The sequence below is a fragment of the Meleagris gallopavo genome, chromosome Z (assembly GCF_000146605.3).
Source record: "Meleagris gallopavo isolate NT-WF06-2002-E0010 breed Aviagen turkey brand Nicholas breeding stock chromosome Z, Turkey_5.1, whole genome shotgun sequence".
Taxonomy (NCBI): domain Eukaryota; kingdom Metazoa; phylum Chordata; class Aves; order Galliformes; family Phasianidae; genus Meleagris; species Meleagris gallopavo.
The window spans coordinates 53496744-53520111 of NC_015041.2; the positions used below are offsets into that span (position 1 = coordinate 53496744).

Sequence of the window (23368 nt, forward strand, 5' to 3'; positions counted from 1 at the left end):
TGAATGCCTCCAGGGATGCGGCATCCACAACCTCCTTGGGCAACCTGTTCCAGTGTGTCAGCATTTTTTGTGTGAAACTTTCTCCTAATATCTAACCTAAACCTCCCCTGTCTCAGTTTAGGACCATTCTCCTTTGTCCTATCACTATCCACTCTCATAAACAGCCGTTCCCCCTCTTGTTTATATGCTCCCTTTAAATACTGGAAGGCCAAAATGAGGTTTCCCCTTCTCCAAGCTAAACGAGCCCAGTTCCTTCAACCTTTCCTCATAGGAGAGGTATTCCAGCCCTCTGATCATCTTAGTGGCCCTCCTCTGGACCCACTCCACGTCCTTCCTACGTACTCGGGACCCCAGGCCTGGACGCAGTAGTGTAGATGGGGCTTCACAAGAACTGAGTAGAGGTGGACAATCACCTCCCTCTCCCTTCACTCCTTTTAACGCAGCCCAGGATGTAGTTGGTCTTCCAGGCTGCAAGCGTACACTGCTGGCTCATGTCCAGCTTCGTGTGGCTGCACTCAAGGGCTTCTTCACCCAGTCTGCATATACACCTGGGATTACCCCAGCCCAAGTGCTACAGCTTGCACTTGGCCTTATTGAACCTCATTAGGTTCATAGGGGCCCACTTCTTCAGCCTGTCAGGTCCTTTTGGATGTCTTCCCTTCCTTCCAGTGTATCAACTGCACCACGCAGCTTGGTGTCATCCACAAACTTGCTGAGGGTACACTCAATGCCATCATCTATGTCACTGATGAAGATGGGGAAGAGCACCAGTCCCAAGACTGACCTTTTGGGGACACTGCTTGTGATCGGCCTCCACCCTGACACGGAACCATTGATCATAACCTTTCCTTTGCATCCAGCCAACCAGTTCTTAATCCACCGAACAGTCCATCTTTCAAAACCACGCCTCTCCAATTTAGAGAGAAGGATGCGGTGAGGATTCCTGGACTTTGCAGAAGTCCAGAAAGATGACATCCATTGCCCCTCTCCACCCACTGAAGCCATCACTCCATCACAGAAGGCCACCAGATTGGTCAGGCATGATCTGCCCTTGGTGAAGCCATGCTGGTTGTCTCAAATAACCTCTATCTTGTATGTGCCTTAACATAGTTTCCAGGAGGACCTGCTCCATGATCTTCCCAGGCAAAGAGGTGAGGCTCACCGGCCTGTAGTTCCCTGGGTCATTCTTTTTCCCTTTTTTAAAAATTGGAGTAATGTTTCCCTTTTCCCAATCGCCAGAGACTGCACCAGCCAGCCATGATTTTTCAGATATGATGGAGAGCAGCTCGGCAACCACATCAGCCATCTCTAGGCTGGATCATCTCTCAGAACCCTAGGATGGATATCATCTGGCCCCATGGACTTATATACATTCAGTTTCATGAGGAGGCCATGGACTTGTTCCACTGTTACAGTGGAAAGGAATCCACTCTTTTCACCCACATCCAGAGGTTCAGGGTCCTGGCAGACATGGGGAGGAGCCTGACCACCAGTGAAAATCGAGGCAAAGCACTTACTGAGCTCCTCAGCTTTTTCCATGTCTGAGGAAGCCACTTCTCCATCCTCATTTGTCATAGAGTTATGCTGCAAAGCTTATATAAAAGCACAAGTGATGCTTATTAAAAAAAAAAAAACAAAACAGAACAAAAACTCACAAAAAAGGCTTTACCACATAGCACAATTAATCTTTTCCATGGAATTTGCATACCAAATATGGATACGATGAAAGCATTTATTTGGGGGATCAATTTGAGTTTGTGATAACTCAGATTTTTATTTTCACGCATGACAGCAGCTAATGACAGCTGTTAACTGCACTTGAAAAAAAAATGTTCACATTGCTTGTGTTCAGCACACCACTGGAAGTTGAAATGATGCCTATCATGCTTCACATTTGGTTTCTTGATAAAGGGTAAGGCTCTAATTAATTTTGCATAGTCAGCCTCTGGAGGATTGGTTAGTGCTGACCACAGTGACACGCAAATTTGCAGCTGGTGTTTAATTAAGAGATATACATGGCTTGGAACCTGTATTTACAAATGAGTTCATTTGGTACCATTGGCAGATCTTGCCCCTTCATGGGATCATAGGAAATAGAAATAACTTTCTTCCAAATGGAATGACTTGGGCTAATGAGAGTTTCGTTAAACTACTTAAAGCTCAACAGAATCCAGAGTGAATGTAATAACTACTTGTCTTAAAGCCATTAGCAACGATTGTGTATTCCACACCAGTTCTAGATGGCTTACATCAGAAGATGCTGATTCCTGTTCTGATTTTGAACAGGAGGCATGAGATTTCTAATCTCCTGTACCCTCAAATTCAGCTTGGGAGAAGGGAACAGATGCATTTCAAATATTAAGAAAAATAGGAATAGAGAAATAAACATTTGCTTAAATTGAAGGTATGGCTGCAGACAGATCTACAAATAGCTTTCGGTAAGCAGCAGATGAGTTTGTGAATTAATTGAAAGCATTATAGAATGAATTATAGAATTTTCAAGGTTATCCCTAAAAAAAGCAATTACTTTTCTTACTAAGCAAGCAATACACAGTTGTGAGGCACCCACTAGCGTTACTTTAATTTATCTCATCTATTCATAGGTAGTCATTTCAGAAGGGGTATTGCCAGCTTTGAAAATCTAAGGGTTCACAGGTCAAAGTTACTATAACTAAAATAAAATATTTACTTTTTTTTTCCTTTTTCAGTTTTTAATTCCTGATATCTCCATTTCATGTGCAACCTCAGCGTAGCAACTGCCTTTATTGAGGTGATAAACAGTGTGTTTTAAATCCAGGGTTGTAAAGACACTGGCTTCTTACACTTGCAAAGCTGTGTACACTGATCAGCTTAGTATAATCAAATTTAGAAGCAGAGCACACAGAGGTTTTCTCATAGGAAAGAGCAGAAAGAGACCTGTGTGCTCCCTTCTGGATACATTATGGTGGAGCAGGAACTTCCAGCAGAAGATCAAAAAGTCCTATTGGCACCATCTGAAAACACTGCCAGATGATCTGCTTTTAGAAGAATCACCAAGGTTGGAAAAGACCTCAAAGATTCCCAACCATCCACCTACCATCAATATTTCTCCACTACACCATGTCCCTTAGTAAAACATCTAAATGGTTCTTGAACGCCTCCAGAGACAATGATGCCTCCACCTCCCTGGACCTGTTCCTGCACCTGACCACTCTGTCAGAAAAGAGATTTTTCCTAATGTCCAACCTGAGTTTCCCCTGGCACAAATTGGGGCCATTCCCTCTAGTCCTACCACTAGTTAGGTGGGAGAAGAGGCCAAACCCCACCTCACCATGACCTCCTTTCATGGAGTTGTAGAGAGCGATAAGGTCTCCCGTGAGTCTCCTGCAGTCCAACAATCAAAGTTCCCGCAGTTGCTCCTCATAAGGCTTGTACTCCAGACTCTTCAGCTGAACAATGACCAATACCCTGAGATCCTTTTCTTCCACACAGTCTTCCAGCCACTTTGCCCCAAGCCCGTAGTGTTGTCTGTGGTTATTGTGACCAAAGTGCAGGACCTGGCACTTGGTTGGGCTTCTGCTCTTATAATTTTCTCTCTGCATATCCTACCAACATCCTTATACTCTTCCTGAGTGGCTTGCCCCTTCATTCATATGTCCTAAACTCTTTTTTATTCCCTGAGTCTCAGCTGGAGTTCCCCATTCAACCAGGCTGGTCTTTCCCACCAATTCATCATACGGCACACGGGAACAACATCTACATGGCCGAGCTATTAGCATGGGACAGGTCCACTTAGGCAGTAGTTGTGAAACAACTCTGTCTGCCCCTGTCTACCATAGGCTCTACAAGTGACACAGCAGCGGGTACACAAAGTGTCATGGAATCATAGAATGGCTTGGGTTGGAAGGGACATCAAGGATCATCCATTCCCAACCAACCTCCCTGCGTTGGGCACTGTTGCCCATTGTCACAAACCAATGGCACAGTGAGGTGATATTTTTTCAGTCAAGGTTTTCTTATCAGTGAAATGAGTTGTTTCCTCCACTTGCGCAATGTGTAACATTGGCTCATGCCAATGGTTTCCAAAGCATGAAAATACCAGTGGCAATGAGCATTTTAAAATAGATTGCTTCCCCTGCAAATTTATCATGCTGCTATCAGATCACGATTCAGTTCTTAGAATAAGTATCAAAATACTTAATACACAGGCTTTGATGTGTTTTTTAAGAAGATCCACACAATGCTGACTTTCAGAAGCTGGAAAAGCTGGATAAAATCGTTCCCATACACTGAGTGCACACAACCACGTCGCTGCTGACGTTTCTCAAGGGTCACACAGGACACACAGACCACATCCTACCAGAGCCAACCCACTCACTGCAGAGGGCGGCACCTTCTGAGCTGCCCTGCGCAGGCAGGAAAAAAGCACGCCTACTCACACTCCCAAAATGGCGCCGTCGGCACCTGACTAACAGCCTCCTCAGCAAGCCCCGCCCCTTCTGCTGCCTCTCACGGAACGCACCCTTCTGCTTGAGTGGCACAGAAGTAGCCTATGAGCATGTCAAGGGGGCGGGAGCAGGTCCGGCTGCTAGCCAATCAGACGCTGCGATGAGGCGAGGAGGGCGCGGGTTGGTGTTTCCACGGGGAAGGCAGCGCGGCGCGGTCCGGCCGTGGTGGTAGTATGAGCCTGTCCGTGAGGTACGTGTGGGACCGGCGGGCATGAGCGGCTGGGGTCGGGCTGCGGGGCTGCAGTGGTGGGGAGGTGGCGCTCCTGTGAGGCGGCCGGGCCTCGCCAACGCCGTGCTTGTGTCACGTTAATCTGCATTCGGAGCTGTAAATGGGTTCCTCCCGGCTGCTCGTCGCGGAGCGGCGGCCGTCCCGGCGCGGTGAGGCAAGCCGGCACCGCTCGGCCTTGCGTGTCAGGCAGAGCCAGCCTGTGCTTCTCGTGTCCATTTTTGGAGCTTGCCCGGTGCCGTTCATTGGTTGGTGACAGCTAAATCTCAGCTGCGTGGTTAATCTCTGGTGTCAAGTAGAATTAGGTAATCTTCAGTGAGAGGGAAGAAAAAACAGCTAGTTACGGGCTGTGGGAAATAAGCACCTTTGGAAAGCAGATCTATATTCGCACCACAGTAAGTGGTACTGCATGCGTTTATCCACTGCTGCAGGCAAACAAATGAATATAGAGGGATTCCTGAGAGCATGATGAATTGCACAGCAATCTGGGATTGGAAGATCTCTGGGAGTCATTTCGTCTAGCTCGGCTCAGAGCAGCTCAGGCTCCCAGCAGTACGAAGTTGAGGGTCTTTTCCAACACTGTTAACAGCAGAGATCCTGTGGTCTCCCAGTGCAGCTATTCTGCTGCATAATCACTTGCACTGTGACAGTGCTTTCTTCTAGGTCTGCTTCCACCTTCTCTTACTCCTTGTAGTTGACCCTTGTTGCTGTGCACCACTGATGGGAACCTGCCTGTCTGCTTTGTCTAATTCTCTAGACAGTGCCTTACCCTCCCCCACTGGGTCCTTCTGCCAACACACTCTGATTGAAACAAACCCAGCTCCTTCAGCTCCTCCTGAACCAAAAGCTGCAGCCACCTCGGTATTGATTGCTGTATGCCTTACTTTAGCCATCTTCTCAGGCACCCCAACTCAATGCAGTACTTTGGATGCAGCTACACGACTGCAGAATGGAAGGAATTAGCACTGCAGGTAGCTGTGCTCATTGCTGCAACAGTTTGCTGTGCTGCTGATGGCAGATCTCTATGTCTGCACGTTCCAAGGGTGCACTTTTAGCCTTCTTAAAAGTCATAGTTAGTATCACTTATTGCTTTGAATGTACTACTTTTTTAAAAGCTTGAGCTGAAATAGACATCTTTTCATGCAATTACACTGAATAAAGAGCAGTTGCTCTGCAAATAATACAATTAAAGCATGTTTTACTAGCTTGGTCTAAGTTTCCTTTATCTTTGCCATCTTCATTTTTTTTTCTGATTGTTCCCAATTCCTGAGAATTTTTTGTTTCTGTTACTACTAAACCAGTAAGGAGAAGAAGGTTGTCTTTGAGTAGTGTTTGCTGTTTTAAGGGACTTGACTCTTTTGTATGCATGAGAAACAGCAAAAAAAGTCTCTGGTTCATGATGTATCTTGTAATATTTTTAAAAATCCATAGATAGTTGGCATCTATGAACTGCTTCTGGCAAAAAATCCACAGATTTATGTCACTTGACACTCACTTCAGCAGCTGGACAACCAAGCTATATGCCTAATTAAAGCTCTGTCCCCTAAAACTTTCTTGTTTTGCTACAGTTTAGAAATACGGTGTTTTTAGGAGTTGCATTATGTCAACTGCTAATTCATCTTGCAACTGCAACCTCAAGCATTCTTTTTAACTGATAGCTTTTTCTAATTTTGTTTGGTTGTTTATTAACCAGATCACCTCTGCTGGGCAGAGAAGTAGAGGAGCCATTCAACCTGTGCAAAGGAATTGTCTGCTTCACGTATTACTTCAAACTGGGAGATCAAGTTGGGAAGAAGCTGAATGGGGATGGCAATAAACTGTGCAATTATAATGAGTTTCTTATTGGTGGGAAAATGTAATCTACAGTTGGTATCTTTCCAGTATTAATCAGTTGTATTGAATTTCCCTCTTGTCATGTAGGAATGAGCTTTCAGTAGACAAAACTAAAAAGAAGAAGAGAAGAGAGCTGACTGAGGAACAGAAACAAGAAATTAAAGATGCCTTTGAATTGTTTGATACAGACAAAGATAGAGCAATAAATTACCATGAGTTGAAGGTATTTTTATTTATTCGTCATTTAAATTTCTTTAGGGCAGGTAATATACATCTAAATGATTTTTTAAGTCATCAACTCTATCTTTAAAAATGCTTCATAGTCAAGATGTCCTGGAAGGCTGAAGTGGGGATAATTGAAAAATTGCTGATATGCCTTGAAGTAAGACTCAGCTTTTGCCCCTACATCCTATACTTGCCACAGTAACAGAGTTGCTGTAGCATGTTGTGTAAGAGGTCTTACCGCTCCCTAGAGTTTGACTTGGGTAGATGAGTAAGCTTCATCCAGGGCAAATACTGTCTTGTAGAGAGGTCAGCATTCCTTTAATGTATTGGAAAGGAATATGTAATCCAACTTATTTGTTCCACAATCTTATTCTATCCTGTAAGAATAAGAAGAAAAATGGCTCTTGTTGTACTTTAATAATCTGTAGAGGAATGTTGTGAGTATAGTGATTCCCTCTTCTTTTTTCAGATTTTGGGTATTTTGCCTCTCCTGGAAGCTGTAATGAGAGGGGAACTACTGGGGACTATTCATACAGCTTTTCCAGTTAGGGTGTGCTTCGTATTTTCAGCTGTCATGATGGCAAAGTTGTTTATTATCAGTTTAGTTAAATATGGCTCTGAAGATAACACAGTGAAAGAACTGAAATGTATAGAGTAAAGAAATATCTCCTTTTGCAACATCAGCCTGTAGGGTAGATATGAAATGGCTATGTTGAATAGGATTGGGGCTTTTTATTTGTCGTTTAATGTAAGCTCATATATTTGAATGCAGTCAAAGTGCTGAGAAACTGCCATCTCTGTTGAAATGTGGAAACTAAGCATCAATTCCTAATCTAATGAAAAAATGGAATAACTTACACATTTACGTAGGTATATAGTTTCAAGTGGAAAAGTGATAAATTAAATCACTTGAAAGATAACTTGTCAAATGTTTACTGTGAGTAATTTAAAGAATGATTTTCAATTTGATATTTGAAAAAGAGACAGTACTCAGAATGTCTTTAAAAGTTAGAAAAAAATCTACTTCTAAAAAGCATATGATGCACTCTTTAAAATTATTGGAAACCTGAGGGCTATTTTTTCACTGTAATTTGATATTCTATTTATTAGTGCCTGTTTTGGGTGATTTCATTTTTTTTATAGAAAGCACTTTTGGAATTTTAATTTTATTTATTGTTGTTGCTGTCCCACTGGTGTGCAACTCTGTTTTAGGCACTAATGTTCTTATTAAAAATAAGAAAAAATCTCTCTTAAATCTCTATTTTAATGATAGTATTTGATTGCACTTTCTTTTTATTCCAAAAGGTGGCAATGAGAGCCTTGGGTTTTGATGTGAAAAAAGCTGATGTACTGAAAATACTTAAAGATTATGATCGAGAAGCAACAGGCAAGATCACTTTCGAAGATTTTAATGAAGTTGGTATGTATTTGATTTTATACCTTTAGAAATCTACTTTCAGAGAAACTTAGCTTACAGTAGTGACTGCAGTTTGACCAGGAGTGCTTTGTGTGTTTTTGTAGTTACCTAGTACTATTACAAAGGAGAGATGGGAGATTCAGCGTTATATTTTTCTTTATAAACTTGCATAGTGGAAGAAAATAATTCTTTGAATATACATAGAGATGAAGGATCACAGCAATATAAAAGGAAACAAATTTCTACAAAGCAATAAGCACTAATTTGAAATATTGATAATCATGTGTTTATATTTCTTTTTTTTTTTAGTATTCTCCTTCCTGCTGTGGTAAAAGTAGTCGGCACTGAATTTCATAGGAAGGAGTGTGTAGACTGACAAACTGTAAACTGAATACAGATTTTTCTGTAAACTAACAAAGATGAGAGAAACTGAAGCAGATGTTAAATATTGTACATCAAGGATTTTCAACTGCTGATAAAAACAGTGAATTTCATTAACTATTTCTTTTATCTAAATATTTTGTATCTCACAGACTTCTACATTCTCTAAATGTGGAGCGATCTATACAATTTTAAAAACCAGGAATTTAGAGTCTTTGAGGATTTTTTTGACTGTTACGCATTATTTTTACTTTTGCATACAATTAGTATTTGCCAAAAATATAAACAGAGATACCTCCATGTATGTTACGATTTTATATCTCTATTACACAATTCCAGTCCGTGTGTTCAAAGTATTAAGTTGTCTAATATTTCTGAAAAAAGCAATGTAATATGTATGTATTTGCTTCTACCTATACATAACAATCTGCTTAGTAACGGTGAATACATTATTGGTTTAAATTTTGGCAAACTGTAGAAATTTAACAGGTTGGGAATGGAGAAAGTGTGTTGTTAATGATGGGTATTTTTTTTTTTTCTTAATTCTTATTCAAGCTAGAAGAAATATGAGTTAGGAGAGAATTGAAGAAGTCTGTGGGGGAATAAAATTGATCAATCCTTATTCAAGAAGAAAAAACGAAAGAAAAAAATTTATTGATTTAATATAATGTATCATATTATTATGCTATAACATGATGAAATATAGTATGATTATTGTGCAGATCTTTTTAAATTCCTGATGTTTGACTTAGGTTGGAAGGAACCTTAAAGGTCATCTAGTTCCAATCCCCTGCTGTGGGCGGGGGTGCCTGCCAAAAGATCAGGCTGCCCAGGTCCTCATCCAAACTGACCTTGAACATCTCCAGGCATGGGGCATCCACAGCTTCTCTAGGCCTCATCACCCTCTCAGTAAAGAATTTCTTCCTAACGTCTAACCTCAATTTTCCCTCTCTTAGTTTAAAACCATTTCCATTTGTCCTATTACTATTAGACTGTATAAAAAGTCCCCCTCCTGCTTATAAGCTCTCCTCAAGTACTGGAAGGCTGCAACGAGGTCTTTTCTTCTCCAAGTTGAACAAGCTCAGCTCCCTCAAGCTTCCTTCATAAGAGAGGTATTCCAGCTCTTTGATCATCTTTGTAGCCCTCTTCTAGGCCTGCTCAAACCACTCTGCACCTTTCTTTTGCTGGGGTCCCTAGACCTGGATGCATTACTCTGCATGGGACCTTAGAAGAGCAGGGTAGAGGAGGACCTCCTTTTCCCTGCTGGCTGCTCCTCTTTTGTTGGAGCCCAGGATGCAGTCAGCTTTTCAGCCTGCAAACACATGCTGTTGGCCTGTATCCAGCATTTTGTGCATCAGGATCTTGAAGCCCCTCTTGGGAGGACTGCTCTTAATGAGTTCTTCTCTGAGTCTGTGCAGGTATCTGAGAATACCCTGACTCAGGTGTATACCTTGCTCTTGATCTTATTGAGTCTCATTAGGCTCACGTAGTACTGCTTTTCAATTGTGTACAAGTCCCTCTGGATGGCATCTCTTCCTTCCCTTGTGTCAACTGTACCACTCAGCTTGGTGTCATCTGCAGAATTGCTGAATATATACTCAATCCTGCTATCTATATCATTGATAAAGATGTTAAGAGATCTAGTACCATGGAAGACCCCTGAGGAATACTGCTTTTGACTAGTCTCCACTGGGACATAGAAATACTGACCACAAAGCTCTGGCTCCAACCACCCAATCAATTCCGTATGCACTGAATAGTCCACCTTTCATATCCATATTTTTCCAGTTTAGAGGTAAGACTATGATGTGGAATCTTATCAAAGGCCTTACAGAAGTCTAAGCAGACAACATGAGTTTCCTCTGCCTTTGTTCACCAATGCTGTCACTCCATCGCAGGAGGGTGCCAGATTGGTCAGGCACAGTCTGCCCTTGGTTAAGCAGTGCTGGCTCTTTGACTCTCATGTGCCCTAATATCTCTTCAGAAGTTTCCATGATCTTTCTAAGCACAGAGATGAGGCTCACCAGTCTGTTGTTCCTTGGGTCTTCCTTTCTCCCTTTCTTAAAAATGAGAATGATGTTTCCATTTTTTCCAGTCAATAGGGTCTTCGCCTGGCAGCAAGACTTTTCTTATCTGATTAAGAGTGGCTTAGCAACTACATCAGCCAGTCTCTTCAGCGCCCTTGGATAAAGCTTGTTCTGCCCCATAGACATGTACTCATTCTTCCTCACAACGTGGTCTTAGACTTGCTCTGCTCTGCCAGCAGGAACAGATTTTGTTCCTCTGACACCTGCTTAGAGATTCAGGAGCATGAGAGATGTGGGAAACCTGACTGCCAATGAAAATTGAGGCAAAAGAGCTCACTGAGTACTTCAGCCTTCTTCCTGTCTGTTAAAGCCAGTTCTTCCTTTGCACTTATCAGAGGGAGTATGCTCTCCTTGGCCTTTCTCTTCTGACTGATGTATCTAAAGATTCTTTGTTTTTTTTACTTTGCGCATCCCTTTCCAATTTCAGTTCCATCTGTGCCTTGGCTTTCCTGATCTTATTTTCCCATGTCTGAACTGCATTCTTTCATTCTTCCCAGGCCATCCATCTCTACTTCCACTGCCTATACATTTCCATCTTATCCCGGAGTTTGACCAGCAAGTACTTGCTCAGTCATGTTGACTTCCTGCCTCCTCTGCTTGATTTCTTATGCTGGGGGATGGAGACACTGTGTTCTCTCAGAAAGGTGTCCCTGAAGATCTTCCATCTCCTCTCTGTTCCGATGTCCGTAAGGACGTTTCCCAGGGGATTCATTCAGTAATTCCTAAAACAGCCCAAGGTTTCACCCTCGTGATGTTCAGTGTCCTGACTCAGCTTTTTTTGTTCTGGTTATCAATATAGACAGTCAATAAGTGCTGTGAGGAGCCAGGAAGATTCATGTAGAAAGCACAACTAATAGTGAGAGGGCAATTGAATCAATCCAAAAACTGTGAATCAGGTCTGAGCATGGCTGTGACAGATATGTCCTTACAGAATTAAAACTGTATACAGCTTGTAGCAGAAGGATTATGGAGTTAGAGATAATAGGTTATAGAAACAGTTATCATCAGTAAGCTGAAAGTAGTTAAACAATTGCTTAGCCAATAGTTTTGTGTAATTATCTGTGGTTTAAATGTCAGAACTGACCATCTAAAATGTGTATAGTTGTATCTCCTCTTGTTTTCTACAATCATTTTAACTATGGTGCTTAGAGGCAGTGTTTTTTTGTTAGCTGATGTTGCCTTTATTGCCTTTTAAGGCCTTTCTTCCATAACATAGAGTTTCTGAAGTGATTTACTACCGTAATACATCATGGTTGTTTTCAATGAAAATATTTAAATTGAGTGATTTTTTGTATATATTTCAATCTACATTATGTACAAAATACATAAATATATATATATATGAAAACAAAACAAAACAAAAAAAATCCTTATTGCTGTAGTGAAATTGCATGAGCTTGGATCTGGTATTTTGCTTTCAAGTTCGCTAAGCTGAAGGAATCATTCCATCTGCAGACAGTAGCAGATGTAAAGTGTTTGTCTTTGCACAAACAAGTATGATGTGTTTTTAATGGTTTGATAAAAGTCTTAAATACCATGTCCTGTAATATGAGCAGGTACATAGATATGAAGATATTTGTGTCTGATTCCAGAAGTGTCTGAATTAATTACTGAAAAAATATTTTTGTAGCTTGGCTGTCTTTTCTACTAAACAACTAACAAATGGATGCAATAAAAGGAGTGACCGAGAGTAACAAATACTTTCAGAATTAACATTTTGCAGTGTAGAGTCATTTTCATAAACCTCAGGCTGTAGTTTTGTTGTTTTTTTGTCAGTGCGATTTCGTATTTAAAAGAGAAGTTCCATGTGAATGTTTTTAGTTACTTAATGTTGTTTCAGTGTTTTCAGCAAGTCAAAATTCTATCCAAATCATAACAATTAAAATCAACAAATTCAAGAGCTTAGATCTGTTAGAGCTGATGTATTTTTTTGTGAAATGCATTTTTCGAATAGAAAAGGCATGTATATACTTCCAATTTGTATAGAAAAGTCTACTGAAAGCATGATTGAGTCTAAATTGCCATGTAGCTTTTCCACTGTACCTGATATATGGCAAAGCATAACTCAGCTTTGAAAAGGGAATAGAGAAAGAAAGACCAGATATGCATGCATACTTGTTTGGCTGCTATTGTGACTTGAAATAGGTTAAAAATGAAAGAACAGATGAAATCTGGAATATACATTCTTTCAGTCTGTCATTCTTAGTTTACCCTTCAGAATTTTTTAGTCTAACTTCAGAATCCTTACAGTGACAGACTGGATATTGGACAGAGATCCACAGGAAGAAATACTCAAGGCGTTCAAATTGTTTGATGATGATGACTCTGGTAAAATAAGCCTGAGAAACCTGCGTCGGGTTGCTAGAGAACTGGGTGAAAATATGTCTGATGAAGAACTGCGGGCTATGATTGAAGAATTTGATAAGGACGGAGATGGAGAAAGTAAGTATTAAGAATGGACTATATGGGATTTCAATCTCTTAATTTTCTCCTTATTTTAATGTAGCTTTATTTTGAAAATGCCAAAAATTTACAAATGTTCTCTTTGTTTTCTTTCTAAGTATCTTTCAACTCAAATTTAGCTTATGTATAACAAAAGTAGTTTTTGATATTAGTCCTGAAAATTGTATAGTGGAGTCTAAAAATCAGATTGATTTCTCACCTTCACTAAGGCTTAATAAAACCATACCTATTAAAGATTTGGTTAAAGTTCTGGTGGAAGTGTAAATAATTAAGTGGTTCATGGAAGAGTCTGTGTACTGTGTACACATTAAACTTTGATGTGCGTATGTATCAGTAAAAGGATTAAAAGAACAGAAGAAGCTCTTTTGATCACCTAGTCCAATATTTCTTAAGCAGCAGTGTGTCACTGTTGTGATTTCAGCTTGTTAGTCAGATACAAAGAGTTATGCTACTAAATTGCGCTGGAATAAGACTGTATTATGCATCTGTACTTAGGTGACCTGAAGAAACATGATGTGAAAAATGCCTCTGAAGAAACAAGGTCCAGATAGTGTAAGCTGTAGAAGAGGTTTATTAGCTAGACAAAGAATTAAGTAACACAGCCTGTTTGAAACTATGCTTATTAAGCACTACAACTTAGAGTTGTTGTTTGTTTGTTTGTTTTTCAACTCTCTTCTTTATTTCCCTCGTTAATTTAAATATATATTTAAACTGGAAGCCTAAATACTTGGATTTCAGGCACCACTCACTTAAGACAATCTACATATACTCTACATTTCTGAGTCATAGAAACCTATACGAGTTTTTTTCTTTCAGAATGGTTACTCTCATCTGACGTTTCAGAACTGAGATTTCAGAACTATCAACTTTTTCAGTAGCAAAACATTTTTATTTGTCAGCAACATCTACTGCTGGAGAAAAAAAACAAAACCCACAACACCTGCCTTTTTGTCAGCTTTGTGACAGATACTTCTATCTGTGCTGCCTGTGATAGATGTTATTTCACACTTGGCATACAACTGCAAGCTTGTTAATTGTTGGCCTGTACTTGTTTGCAATTACTCAAATAGTGGGGAAAAAAAGAAAAAAAGCTCCTTTTTTTTCTTCTTTGTTTTTTTCTCCTGAGACGAAGAGAAGAACTTCTGAATGTAGTCAGTTCAGTTAAAATGCAAACTTTTTGTTTAATTTTAGTGACATAAATAGGGAGCATAAAGGCAAAAATAGTTAAAGCTCTGTGTTTTTATTGCTACTAGACTATTAATGTTGATACTGTTTTTACAAAAGTCAGTGCACTGTTGAGAACACTCTTTTGTTTGGAAGATGCTACCTCCTGATCTCACTTTATTTCCTGAGGTCATGTTTCCTGCATAATTCTGGTGTTCCTCTATTTGTCAAACACATCCTTCCATACATTTATTGCATTGGTATTCACTTTAGTAGTTATACAGCAAAGAGTATTACAGAGTCTAAGTATACGTTATTTTAAGCTTGTTTGCCTTTTAAAAGGAGTAGTTGTTATTGCACTACCTATATTACTTATTTGTTTTAAAGACTCATTTTACTTTTATTTGAAAGTGTAGCTACAGAGGTGAAGCAAGTAGAATACATCAGCCATAAGCGTGTTTTGTCTTTGTTCTTCTAGAGCTGCCAACTCAATGTCAGAATGATAATCAGGGACTGTTTTGGTCGTATTGCTGTTTGGCCAGTAGAAATCAATGTAAACCTTTAGCTCCTTTCAGGAAGTTTATAGTTACTTTGGGATCAGCACTAAATTTCTGAGGTAGCTTAGTTCATTTTCCTTATTCATCCATTAATTTTGTTTTTTAGAGTAGTCTGGAACAAGATTGAATGTGGAAGATTGGCAGTATAGTGTTTATATGTGGTGCTGTTGTTCCTTATGGTTCTGTTTTCTGTATGTTAAAGAAAAGTGATACTGTTTCTAGCTCTTAAGATTAGTCTCAAAAAGTAAATGATCTTCTGAGTCAGTGTTCCATCTAGTTTCAAACATCTGGGTCATGTAACAAAGGCTTGTTCTCATCTAATTCTCCTTTATTTCCTGCCTAGGGGAAAAAATCTATAAGTATTAATTGGTAGTATTTTTAATTGATAATTTAAATATAGGAATTAATACCACTTAAAATTCTTACTATATTTGAAATATATTTATTTTTTTTTCCTAGTGAAATAAAGGCTGTAACACAGTACTTCAGACTAGTTGAACCCTTGTCTTATTAGTGGAACTACTGTCTGTACTGGTACACTTTTCTGAACTTTCTGTAAAAGTATTTTTGGCATTAGCATCTGCCTTACGAAGGTAAATGATCATATTTTCATACTGCTTATCTTCTGAGTAACATATCTTTTGGTGTATGACTATTTTTAAAATTCCATGCTGTCAATTCATTCACTTTTTTGTCTTGTGTGGATGCATCTACAGTAAACATAATCCAGTTTCAGTTTTAGGTTCTTGCAAAGAATTAGGGTTGGAGGGAAAGCTCCACTAAATTAACTTTACTCTCTTGTTAACTCCTGTTTCTTAACTCTCCAAATCAATGTTTTATTCATTTTAGCTGCAAGAATACTTACTTTATGATGGTGTATGTCACGAAAATAATGGATGTCTGACACTAGGGAGGGCAGTGGTTGCTACCCTACCATCTGCTCATTAGGTAACTTGTGAGAGATCTGAAGTCTGAGAAGGATTACTTGGGTTGCTGGGAATTGTTGCCACATCTCACTTTGTTTGAATGTTGCAATATTTGTTTACCACTGTAATATTGTATTTCCACTTTGCAGCATTATGGAAAAGGTTTTTGGATCAGGAAATGTTTTGCTGAGGATGTTTGCATTTGTAGTTCTCCGAAAATTTCTTTATCTTCTAGATTTAATGTGCATGTAGTATTGAAACTGGCTATGTAATACTTCTGGAATAGTCTTTAGAAATTATATGAGAAAGAGCTGGGTAGAAATTTTGTCAGAAGAAGGTGGATTAGTATGAGTACTATAAGCATACCTAGTTTTTTGCCTTCATTTATTTACTTTGTTTCTTGTTACGCAGGTAGCACAACTAGTCTCAGTACTGTTCTTTAGCAGAGAAAACATTACTTCTTTTTGATGTTTTTGTTTTTGTTTTTCTTTCTGTATTTTTCAGTAGTCCACATGTAACTGGGCAGCACATTAAACTCCAACTTACTTATCCAACATTTTGTAAATGTAGTGGGGAAAAAACTAGCACCCTCAGTACATTGTGGAAATGTTTCCTATTTCTATTTTAGCTGTTTAACCACTCTCCTAACAGTCTTCCCCTAAACTCGTGGCAGAAACAATCAATTCCAAAAATCACAGCAGATTTTTGCCCTTGTGAGGTGAAAATAAAACGAAGAGGTAAAGATTGTAAATATCGGTCATTCTACTTGATAATAGCTTGGGTCTGGACCATTGCAGCTCTTGATGAAATATCCTCAGTTACAGTAAATCAAGCTGATCGTCCACACGAGGAGACAAGTATGTAATCTGAATAGCAGCCCTGTTTAATAACTATGGAAAAATATTTTCAAATCCATGTTACAGTTAAAATTATAATCCGCTACTTCCATTTGTATATACAAGAAAATACATGGGTCTATTTTGGTAATTTTTTTTTTTGACTTTAATACCTAATGTCCTTCTTCCAGACTTCTTGCTGAAAGGGTGAAAACAACGTAATATATAGTTCCTACTTTTGCCTCATCTCCCATTCTGTGTCTGAAACTTGCCCTCTGGTTGGTAATGTCCTGAAGCAGTAACACAGAAATAAATTACTTTGAAATTCATTTGTTTCTTCATATTGGACTGTCAGGCTGAGCTGCTGATGTGCCTGCAAACTTACCTTCAAAATAGAACATTTGTATCATGCTCAGTAATCACTTGGCTGATGGGGATACTAAATGTCCTGGGCAGTGGTCTCAACTTCATTGTTTAGGGGAAAAAGTTGTTTGTTTGTTTTTTAAAAAAAGTAAACCACTTAAGGGTTCTCTGGTTTCTGCAAAGGTGAAAGGAAGCTGTGATTTTTTTTTCATACCATGAGGGTGGGTAAGCATAGCAACCTTGGAGACGTTCTACAGCTTAATGAGGTAAAGGCCTGAACAATGTGATTTAGCTACCCTGCTGTGGGTAAAGGGTTGGGACATGAGTTTTGGATTACTGTTCAGTAACTCTAACGGTTAAAGTTTGTAAGTGTAATTAATTTATCAACATGGATTAATGCATTAGTCATCTTTTAATAGTTTTGATACATTTACTGAAATTACTTAGAAGAAATTCTGAACTTATTCTTCTTTGAATGCCAACAAAGATACATATTTATTTACTTTGCATTTCCTCTAGGTATGCTCAAACCATTTAATTCAGTCTTGAGTAAGATTCACTTAAGACTAGAGAATAGTTTTCAAAAACAACAGTAGAAGAGAACAGGTGTAAAATAAAGGAAGGTAGTCCAAGCTAACAAATTGTCCCTCTTCACCAATGTTTTACTGCTTTGAAAGTAGGCAGTGGCTTCACATTATCAGCAGCTTTATATCACTAATTTATTGAATTTACTAAGTCAGACCATATCATATATTAAGTTGTGTCCATACATGATGGCATAAAGCTGAAATATCTTTTCCTACTATAGTGTTTTTACATCATGTACATGCAAAAAGAGTTAACAGTATTTTTCTGTGCCAGCTTATTTTTAAACACTAATTACATGCACTATTAATGGGAGGGAAAGAAGCAATCCCAGTGTCCTTTTAGATACTTCTGTTTCACGTGGTTCATGAATCAACCACGTGAAACCTCAAGTCTGGTTTTAATTTTAGTTGTGCGTCATATAATGAATAAGTAGTATTACTATCTAAGGAAAGTGTTGCTTTCATCTTTAAAATCCTTGTACCTTCAGCAGACAACTTGAATCATACCTTAATTGTGATGTTTTAGGACAAAGCTCAAATGGTCACTTGTCTTGCTGGATATGTACGTGGCTCCGTCTAACTTCTCTTCATACAAGAGCACTGATTAAGTTTCATCTCTGAATTTGTGTTTAATGTGGCTTACTGAAAAGCTACTTTTGACTCCAAATTTATCCTGCAGATAACTGCTATTGGCAAAGGTCATATACACAGAGACTATTGCTCTTTTCTTCAAGTAAACAGTGAAAATAGTAGTTATTGTAAGTAAGATAATCCGTAACTATCTTTGAAAACAAGTCATACACTTTGAGATATATTCTCTTTCTAGTTACACTTTTATGTATAGCTTAAAACAATCTTATAACCTCAATGAGTGAAAATAGGTTGCTACATTATGTTTGTTGAGCAATATAACTAAATCAAACAGCTATTATTTTATATGCAGTAAAGCCTTAATTGATAATTCCTAACTCTGGAGAATGAACATCATACTTTCATGGTAACTGACCATTAATTGAACAACTCTTGAGAGTAAAGCATTAAAATAGAGCCAAAATAGGTCCAAACCCATCTGTTTTACTTTCTGAAATCTGTCAAGTTTTTTTTCCCCATTGCACCCTTCAACCTTCACTTTGCAGAATCAAACAGATAAGTATTAATGCACAGAAGTTTCCAGTATATTTTTTGTAATCATCCATTTTTTCTTATCTTTCTTCTTTCTTATCTTCTTTCTTATCCCTATTCTTATTTATTTTGGCCAGTATTCCAAACATGTTTCCATTTTAACTTGCTAGAACTGTTTCTCAGGAATTTCACATCTTTTCAATATCTATCTTTTTACTACTGATCTTTTGAATTTTTTTTTTTCTAGTTATTGCTAGCCACTACATTATATGAACAGTAATGCATTGAAGAATAATTAAAGTGGAAAAAACATGTTAGTACATAAGGGAGAACTTACAGGAAGTTGTAATTATCTGAAATCATAACATGAAAAATTCAACAGGTATAGAAATACATGGATTTACTTGATAATACTAATGAAATAAAACCATGATAATGCCTTTTAAGTCATGCAGAGAACATGGTGCTTCTGTGTAATGCAACATGGTGTAGCTATATGATTTACTGACATTTTAGAGTTTATAGTCCTAAAATAGATTAAATTGTTTCCTGTTGTTTTAAAATGTGTTGCAAGATGGCAGATTTAAGTTTATTTTTTTTAAATACTTTTAACATGAATTGGTTTAGCTTTTCTCTGGCTGTAGATGTAACTCCTGCTTTGCAATGACTTGTTCAGGACTAACTTGGGCACACTGTCTGGGGCAGATAATTGTCAAGGGCAGTTTGTCATATGTGTCTGTTCTTTTGCATATCACTGGCTTAATCTGTTCATTCCGCACTACAGTAATTAGTTGCAGAGTGAACATCCTCATTGGTTAACTCTTTCACAGTATCTCTGTTTTTAACATATGAGTAAGGTCAATAGCTCAGGTATAAGTGCAGTAAAATAATTAATGACTGCTAATTAATTTATTATTATTACTTAATTTCTTCAAGTACATTTGTGTTAAGTTTCTGTTAATTATAACTGTAGAATGAAGAAAGTTCAGGTGGGAGAAAAGCTTGTCAAAAGCCCGTCTTAATTCAAGCTAATTTGTAGAATCATTAGTAAATTATCCTGAAATTCATTTTTTATTTGTTCACTGTTACAGATTTGGGAGAAGAAAATCATGGTGTGAATGTGTGCTTTTTTGAGTTATTTTATCATTTTTGCTTCTTTGGGGGGAAAATGGGAACACAGAACACAAAGGTCTAAATTATTGTTTTAAGAATAAAAAAGAATTTGATCATAAGTGGAACTGCAGCTTTGTTGTTTGAGAAGCATATACTCTATATATTGTTATGGTTTTAACATATAAAGATGTTAAAAATGGAAATAAAGTGGTGTAGTTTTTCTTAGTTGTATTTTAAAATACTTTCCTAATTTTTATTTTTAATTTCTAAAATATTTTTTCTTTCAGAATTAGAAGTAATAGTTTTTTATTTTTGAGCCAAGTTCTGTCTTAGGAATCACATGTAGTTAAGATTGCATTCTGACTTCATTTCACATTAAAAAAAATAAATAAAAATTTTGTTTTAGAAGCAAAAAAAAAAATCCAAATTTGCATGTCTGTCACACCCAATAAGTACAAAGTTGGAAACCTTCAATTTAAGAGTGCAGTATGCATATGTATGTTATTTTCTCTTATGGTTTATGGGTATTTGCTGTTTGTCTAATAATTGTCTTTTCCTTTACAGTCAATCAAGAGGAGTTCATTGCTATTATGACTGGAGATATTTAACATTGGAAGAGAAGAAATGAATTTATCACAAAAGGGAAACATCGTTGGCATCTGCCATTAGAGTATTTTGTAATTCGTTTCTATTGATGGAGTCAAGTAGAAATTATTTTCCTCAGAGGTCCAAAATAAACACAAGTCTTAAGTACTGCTGCTTTGGAACTTTATGTCATTAAATCTCATCACTAGAATAAGTGATCATGTTAGTACAACTAATACTACATTTCAGAGTATTTTAGTGCTCATGTGTAAAATAGTTTTGTATAATATTTCTAAATTAAATCCTATTATAAGAACCTTTTGAAGTTGGCTTTATGTTAGCACTAACTGCGGCCTTAGTTTTGATACATGAAGTTTGACAGGTTTCCATTTTAATAAAATGCTCTTTACTATTGCTACTGAAAACTCTTGGTTTTTTTTGTTTAATTTGAGCTATGATTTAAAATCCGTCAAATAAATGTGTGTTTTGTTCTTTTTATAAGCTTTTACTTCTGTTGTAGTTGAATAGTAACATTAAATAAACAAGAATTTATATTCTCAAAGTTAAAATTTACTAGCTATTGCTTCTGTATGATGGTAGAGGGCAGGCAACTGTATTAGGGTAGATACTATATCACAAATATGCTTTAGTCGTCCAAATGTCAGCTAGCAGTCTTTTTTCTGTATCTACACCTCTGATAGTTGTGGCAATAATGGCAAGTGTTTGTGACAAGTAGATGCTTTTTTCTGCAGTATCTAGCCAGAACAAAAGTGTATATGGAATGAAGAGAAAGCTGAGACTGTTCAACCTTGAGAAGGCTCCAGGGAGTCTGAGGGCAGCCTTTCAGTATCTGAAATGGGAACAGTAAGAAAGATGGAGACGGGCTGAAGCAGAGTCTGTTATGACAGGAGAAAGGGATATGGTTTCAAACTAAAAGATGGAAGACTTAGTTTGGATACAAGGAAGAAGTTATTTACAGTAAGGGTAGTGAGGCACTGGAAAAGTTTGCCTAGAGGTGATGATCTCCCCATCCCTGGAGAGATTCAACATCAGTCTGGGTGGAGCTCTGAGCACTCTGTTCTAGCTGTAGGTATCCCTGCTCATTGCAAGGGAGTTGGCATGGATGACCTTTAATGGCCCCTTACAATTCAAATGATTCTGTGATTCTATGAAGATGTGAAGTAGTTAGAAACACTGAATGTGTGTCTAGCTTGCCAGGAGTTTTCCAGGATTCTGAGATTGATCTTCCAGATTTCCTGTCTACTGGCTGTAGCTTCTGCCTCTTAAATTTCAAATTGATTTCTCTCCCCTTACTTATCAAAGAATTTAAATTTGTTTTGCTTAATTCTGTGATCATCTTTCTTGCTGGAAAACCAGCTATTTTTTAACTTTGTATTCCTGGGATTGTGAACAAGTTTGCCCTGCACAAACAAACAGCTTGCAGTTTATTGGAGACTGAGAGCCAGCAAAGTTAATAGGTTTTTTTCCTATTATTTTTCAAGTGTGTATTATAAAATTCTTATCTATGAAATAATCACAGAATCACAGAAACACTAAGGTTGGAAAAGACCTACAAGATCATCCAGCCCAACCATCCAATAGCTCTCACTAAACCATGTCCCTCAACACAAAATCCAAACGTTCCTTGAACACCTCCAGGGTTGGTGACTCCACCACCTCCCTGGCAGCCCATTCCAGTGCCTGACCACTTTTTCAGAGAAGCAGTATTTCCTAATGACCAGCCTAAATCTCCCCTGGTGCAGCTTGAAGCCATTCTCTCTAGTCCTATCACCAGTTACACAAGAGAAGAAGAGGCCAACCTCAGCTCACTACAACCTCCCTTCAGGTAGTTACAGAGAGCAATAAGGTCTCCCCTGAGCCTCCTCTTCTCCAGACTGAACAATCCCGGCTCCTTCAGCCACTCCTCATAAGGCCTGTGCTCCAGACCCCTCACCAGCTTTGTTGCCCTTTGAACCTGCTGCAGGGCCTCAATTTCTTTCTTGTAGTGAGGGGCCCAAAACTTGATGCAGTACTCGAGGTGCGGCCTCACCAGAGCTGAGTACAGGCGGACAGTCACTTCCCTGTTCCTGTTATCAACACTGTTTCTGATGCAAGTCAGGATGCCGTTGGCCTTCTTGGCCGCCCAGGCACACTGCTGGCTCGCATTCCATCAATCAATACCCCCAGGTCCATTTCCTCTATGCAGTCTTCCAGCCACTCTGCCCCAAGTCTGTAGCACTGCCCGGGGTTGTTGAGGCCAAAGTTCAGGACCCTGCATTTGGCCTTGTTGAAACTCATCCCATTGAATTCAGCCCAGCCATCCAGCCTGTCCAGATCCCTCTGTAGGGCCTCGCTAGCCCCAGGCAGATCGACACTTCCAGCCACTTGGTGTCATCTGCAAACTTACTGAGGGTGCACTCAATGCCCTCATCCAGGTCGTCAGTAAAGATATTGAAGAGGACTGGCCCACCATGACAGGTTGCCAGCTGGATTTAGCTCCATTCACCACCACTCTCTGGGCCTGGCCTTCCAGCCAGTTCTTATCCAGCCAAGAGTGTACCTGTCCAAGCCACAGGCTGCCAGCTTCTGCAGGAGAATACTGTGGGAGACAGTGTCAAAGGCTTTGCTGAAGTCTAGGTAGACCATATCAACAGCCTTTACCTCGTCTACCAGGTGGGTCACTAGATAATAGAAGGAGATCAGGTTGGTCAAACAGGACTTGCCCTTCATGAACCCATGCTGGCTAGGCCTGATCCCCTGGTTGTCTCCCACATGCCGCGTGATCTCCCTCAGGACAATCTGCTCCATAACTTTCCCTGACACCGAGGTCAGGCTAACAGGCCTGTAGTTCCCCAGAACTTCCTTACAACCCTTCTTGTAGATGAGAGTCACGCTGGCAAGCCTCCAGTCTTCTAGGATTGTTCTCCAGTACGGTTTTGATATCAGTGCACTAATACTGCTAGTTAGAGCAACTAAGATGACTAGCAGTGACTCCA

The 23368-nt window shown here is 38.9% G+C and overlaps 1 protein-coding gene across 1 annotated transcript; it reads left to right on the forward strand.

Moving 5' to 3' along the window:
• The first annotated feature begins 4516 nt into the window (after positions 1 to 4516).
• CETN3 (centrin 3) lies at positions 4517 to 20870 on the forward strand. The gene is given in 5 exon segments (XM_010726066.2): positions 4517 to 4677; positions 6634 to 6769; positions 8077 to 8191; positions 12907 to 13098; positions 20352 to 20870. Coding segments are annotated over 5 exon segments (633 nt in total). The 5' UTR covers positions 4517 to 4531; the 3' UTR covers positions 20396 to 20870.
• Positions 20871 to 23368: the final 2498 nt, after the last annotated feature.